We start from the raw sequence: 5,084 nt of genomic DNA on the forward strand, positions 1-5,084 counted from the left end.
GTCTTTACTCTAAGCATCGACACAAATCTGGAGTTGCATTACACAAGTGGGTAGGGTATGCGACTTTAGTTTGAAGTCACCAGTAAAATGGACAGCTTAGACCACGATCTAGCCGCTCATTTGGTAAATTTCAATGATGTAATGATGTAAGTAGACCCCATGTATCATACAAATTTAAATGATGTAATTATACCCCATGTACCATATTTAAATTTCAACTATGTAAGTATACCCCATTTACCAAATTTCAATGTAAATGATGTTATTATACGATTGTCATTATACTCCTGTACCATATTAAATTTCAGTGATGTAATTACATTCAATGTACCATATTTAAATTTCGTTGACTTATTTATACTCTGTTTATCTATTTATACTCTGTTTATCATACCTAAATTTCAATGATGTAGTTATATTTCATGTACCATATTTAAATTTCAACAATATAGTTAAATTTCATGTACTATTTTTACATTTCAATGATGAATTCCATGTACCGTGTTTAAAATTCAGTGATATAATAAAACTCAATGAGCCATATTTAAATTTGGGGTTTTGAGCTTGAGCGTGAGTAGTATCGTACTCAAATTTCAGGATTACTCACAGGGCCAGTTTTTAAACAGATAAGTGTAGTTGGCCTACATAATCTTTTTACATTAACGAGAGTCACTAAAAACTGTCTTCATGATTATGTATTTCTGTCTTAACGGGAATGTTCTTTAGACTCAAGTCCAGTGTAGATACTTTAGGTTGAATAAGAAATTTGAAACCTTTTTGTCAGTCATACATGGTATTGATTTTCCATTCAAAGCACCGAGTGAAATCACTGAGTGAATATGTACTCAAAGAATTGCCACAATGAAATTTTCCAGTAAGAAACGACGCTTCAATGCATGACGGTGACGTGTTGTTTGAATTGATTATTGTTCTGTCGTTGAATAAAATAGCATTGAATCACAAGAAAAAGACTTGCAGAGATAATACTAAAGCTTATATCGGTAGCCGAAAGAGATGAATCTCATTAACCGTGAGCACACACCAGACCTGAATCGGGATAACGTATTATGATACATTTTAAAAAATAAGAATGGATTATACTGTCTAAAGTGTTTAAAACAAGTGTGAAAAGGCAAAATCATTTTACTGTCTCTGGACCATGACAAATTGTTTGGAATGCAAATATCCATTTATTTATGGACTGTTTAACAAGTGTTTTGTCTTGTTGTTTAAAAGCATTATCATAGATTTTATAGTGCGCATATATTCGTGATCAATCCCAGTGAATATGACGCATCGGAAACTAAATTCAATGTTGTTGATATTCTTAGTGATCGTGTGCATGTTTAAAGTCAATGCTCAGACATCGGATGAAGCAAAGAATCTTTTATCTCAAATTTTTAATGCGTCTGCCTATAATAAGGCTATTAGACCTACTTACTATCAAAATACGACAACCGATGTTGTTATTGACTTTTATCTTACAAGCATAATAAACTTTGACTCGCAGAATGAAAAACTGACCACTTCCGGTTACCTTACTATTAGCTGGAACGATTATTATCTACAATGGACTCTATCGACTTATGGTGACCTGACAGGTACATTTATTCCTCAGGACAACGTGTGGAAACCGGATATATCTCTGCAAAATGGCGTATCCGAATTGAAAGAGCTTGGCTCCAGTAGTTTGTTTGTTTACGTGTTGAATGATGGCTCGGTCTTTTGGTATCCCATTGGGGTAGGTATTTCTTTCTGTACAAATATGATCAACTGTTATCGCGTTTAAGAAGGACCATTCTCCCTCGCATTTTAACGATATCCTCACGCATCAACAATAATATTAATTTGGTTCAAATGATCTGTGAGCATTACTGGCTAAACCCCAAAGTCTTTTCTATACCGTTTTCATGCTTTTACAAAAGCATGAAAGAAATAAATGTAGTTTTGTTATTTGATCATAAAACATTGCTAAAGAGAACAGAACAACTAACGTGAACACGTTTCTTTCCAAAATTCGTTAGTGGCGTGTTGTCTAGTAAGAAACAATATATGTAAGTATAACTTTATTAACACGAATGTTGAGAAAAGACGTGTAATGTATTTAGGATTGTGTTGAACAAATTCTATGGTAAGAACGAATGTACGGAGGCTCTATGGAGGTCTTCGCAACAATATGTTTTTCTTTACATGCCGCCCTGGTGTAAAGTATTCCGTTTTATTAGGCATTTGAACAATAAAATCATGTATCGTACACACTAAGTCTATAGGTACTTATGACTTTATGATGAACTGTACAGTATATTATTCGACACATGTAGGACTCAGCCCATATATTCTCAGTGGATGGAAATTAATGTAAAACGTTTCTAAAAATCCAATAAGCCGTTTTAAAGATATGGCCAATTAATTTTAAACCTTTAATTTGATACTAGTACTTTGGGCTAGACAAATCAAATTCGCGATATATTGGTTTACGAATTAACTGTTGCCATAAGGTCCATGTTGGAACTTTAAAAATAATCACACAGAACAACGGTATTAAACTATATAGTAAATAAAATGAAGTCAGAGCATTAGATAAACGAAGAATGAATTAAAAACCAGTTTAAATGACCTTGAGATTAGTGCAAACTTCTTAGAGATTCCAAGGCGCTTCACAAGGGCGATATTGCTTATTAACTGATTCGTTATTTGAATAGAAAATGTTATGAAGCCACTCAGAGATAGCGCTACGTAGCATGCTTTTGCAAAAGAAATGAAGTTGCATATGCAACAAAACATCGTTAGTACTGCTGTCACAGATTTACCAACACACTCATGATGGACCAGTGCTGGTTTGTAAAGGTTCCTACAAATCTGCATATAGTTCTCTTAATGATTCAAGCTGAATATTTTATATATTACAAGTATATTCACTTTGCTTGTAAATTTATCAATATTTTCATATTATTTAAACAAAATATTCGTTCGAAAAAGAAACTAGATTATTGAGCAGGAGTACTTTTTTGAACTCTATACTTCGTCCTTAAGCCCGACTTAATGTCAAGAATTATTAAGTCTAGACTCAGCTATAAGATTTACGTTTGTGAAATACGGACCTGGGCCAAACATAGAAAGTCTGGAGATCGAAATGTAGTTCTCCGACAAATTAGTAAAGTTTTGGGAATCACGGGCTAGATTTATGGAACCATATTTACAAAAGCTGGTTAATCCACTTCAATGGTCTTTAACTTATTTGGCACCTTGGAACTTTATGTAAACTCTTTCTAACAAAGCTATTTTACGTTTGACATATTCTTATTTATAACATGAATACTGTGTTATTTACGTTAATATACCTATCCGATGATTCTCATATATGTAGCACTTGTACTAACCCGTCTTCAAGTTACAGACGGCGTCATAACGTCATATAAAGGAAAGGCGACACGAAGCAGGCATCACATTGCATGTCAAAGTAATTGTACTAAGCTAGACTGTGGTAGGTAAAATGGAATAAGTATTAAAGGCTCGCAAACTTAGAAACGTTTAGACTCGTTTCATAAAGTCAATTGGAAATGAGCACTCATGTAAGATTCTTTGCATTGTATATCAAGTACTCAACGACCATTTATGGGACATCACTGTATCCTTATGCTGTACCACGAATCTAAGGAAGGGCCGCAAATGTGTCATGAGAGTGGGCTACAATTTGAACCATCCTGATGAAACAGTCCTTAGATCTTATTGAGATTGAAAAATAATTCATTACAATTTGAACACAAATCATTTGGCAGCCAATAATTTGCTCAATTTCTTTTCCAGATTTTTGAGTCAACATGCGGAATTGATATTACCTACTTTCCTTTTGATATTCAAACTTGTACCTTGAAGTTTGTGGCATGGAGTTACACGAAAGTGGAAGTAAATGTTACGGAGGGGGAGAAGGGAATTATCCTGGATGAATACGAAGAAAATTCGGAATGGTCAATTGTTGACACGAGCGTAGATACGTTACAGGAATCTTCTGACGCTGCAGTTGTATTTTCAATCAAATTAAAAAGAAAACCACTTTTCTTTTTGTTAAATGTCATATTACCAGTCATAATGTTGTCTCTTCTGAATGTCTGCATATTCGTACTTCCGGCAGAATCCGGAGAAAAGGCTTCGTTTTCTGTGACAGTATTTCTTGCTCTGGCCGTCTTTTTGACAATAGTTACAGCAATATTGCCACAGAATTCAGAAAAAGTTTCCTTCCTGGGTATTTACTTGGTACTAATGGCCGGTTTTAGTACTCTGATCGTCATTTTGACGCTGTTTATACTTCGTCTGAATTTTAAGGATGTTGATGAGGACCCTATCCCATCATGGCTGATTGGACTTCAAGTGATCGTGGAAATAGTCCGATGCAGAAGACATAAAAAGGTGCATCCGGCAATGATGAGCAAGGCTGAGGTTCCTAATTTTGATTCTGGTCACACAATTTCTACTGAAGAAGCAACTTCTGTAATGAAAAACTCAGAATCACCAACACCAGACGAGAAGCCTAAAATCACGTGGAATCACATCTGCAATGCCCTCGACTTCATTTTCTTTTGGATTTTCTTTATAGCAACATTTATCACCACAGTGACAATATTTTCAATCTGTTCAAAATATGCTGCATAACAATGACTTTCCTTCCACCTCTTTTAAGTCATAAAACTTCTCATTATCTTCCTTTTGATTCAGTGTTGAGTCACTGTGAATTTAAGTTATGCTATCTGAATCTTCAGTGAACTCTGTCTTGGCGGTTATCTTCTTACACAGGACACCAGGACATAAAACTCAACATTTATGAACGTTATATTTGCATGGGCCTTAGATATATCAAGCATATATACATCTATGTAATCTGTCGATAAAGGGAAATAAAACTGTCCTCTGTTGTAGACGTCGATGTAATGAAATAAACCTAGGTATGTGATATTTGTATTTTACGTTCCTGTTTATTGCTAGTTATTATTAGCTAGTTAGATATTATTTGTTGATTGTGGGGAGTCAGTATTGTGAATATTTTTCTCAACCCTATACATTTTCCAGTTTATATGAGCAATATTCAT

At 34.4% G+C, this 5,084-nt stretch overlaps 1 protein-coding gene across 1 annotated transcript; it reads left to right on the forward strand.

Moving 5' to 3' along the window:
* Positions 1 to 951: 951 nt before the first annotated feature.
* On the forward strand, positions 952 to 4,650 carry LOC149769108 (neuronal acetylcholine receptor subunit alpha-3-like). The gene is made up of 2 exons (XM_089949969.1): positions 952 to 1,741; positions 3,808 to 4,650. The coding sequence occupies exons 1-2, from the start codon at positions 1,289 to 1,291 to the stop codon at positions 4,648 to 4,650; spliced, it is 1,296 nt and encodes a 431-aa protein (XP_089806095.1). The 5' UTR covers positions 952 to 1,288.
* Positions 4,651 to 5,084: the final 434 nt, after the last annotated feature.

The sequence above is a fragment of the Sinohyriopsis cumingii genome, unplaced genomic scaffold, assembly GCF_028554795.1.
Source record: "Sinohyriopsis cumingii isolate HCF-2022 unplaced genomic scaffold, ASM2855479v2 utg004798l, whole genome shotgun sequence".
Lineage (NCBI taxonomy): Eukaryota > Metazoa > Mollusca > Bivalvia > Unionida > Unionidae > Sinohyriopsis > Sinohyriopsis cumingii.

Coding starts and splice junctions, on each gene's coding strand:
- LOC149769108 (XM_089949969.1), top strand. CDS start 1,289: ATGACGCATCGGAAACTAAATTCAATGTTGTTGATATTCTTAGTGATC. Junction 1,742..3,807: donor TCTTTTGGTATCCCATTGGG/GTAGGTATTTCT, acceptor TTTCTTTTCCAG/ATTTTTGAGTCAACATGCGG.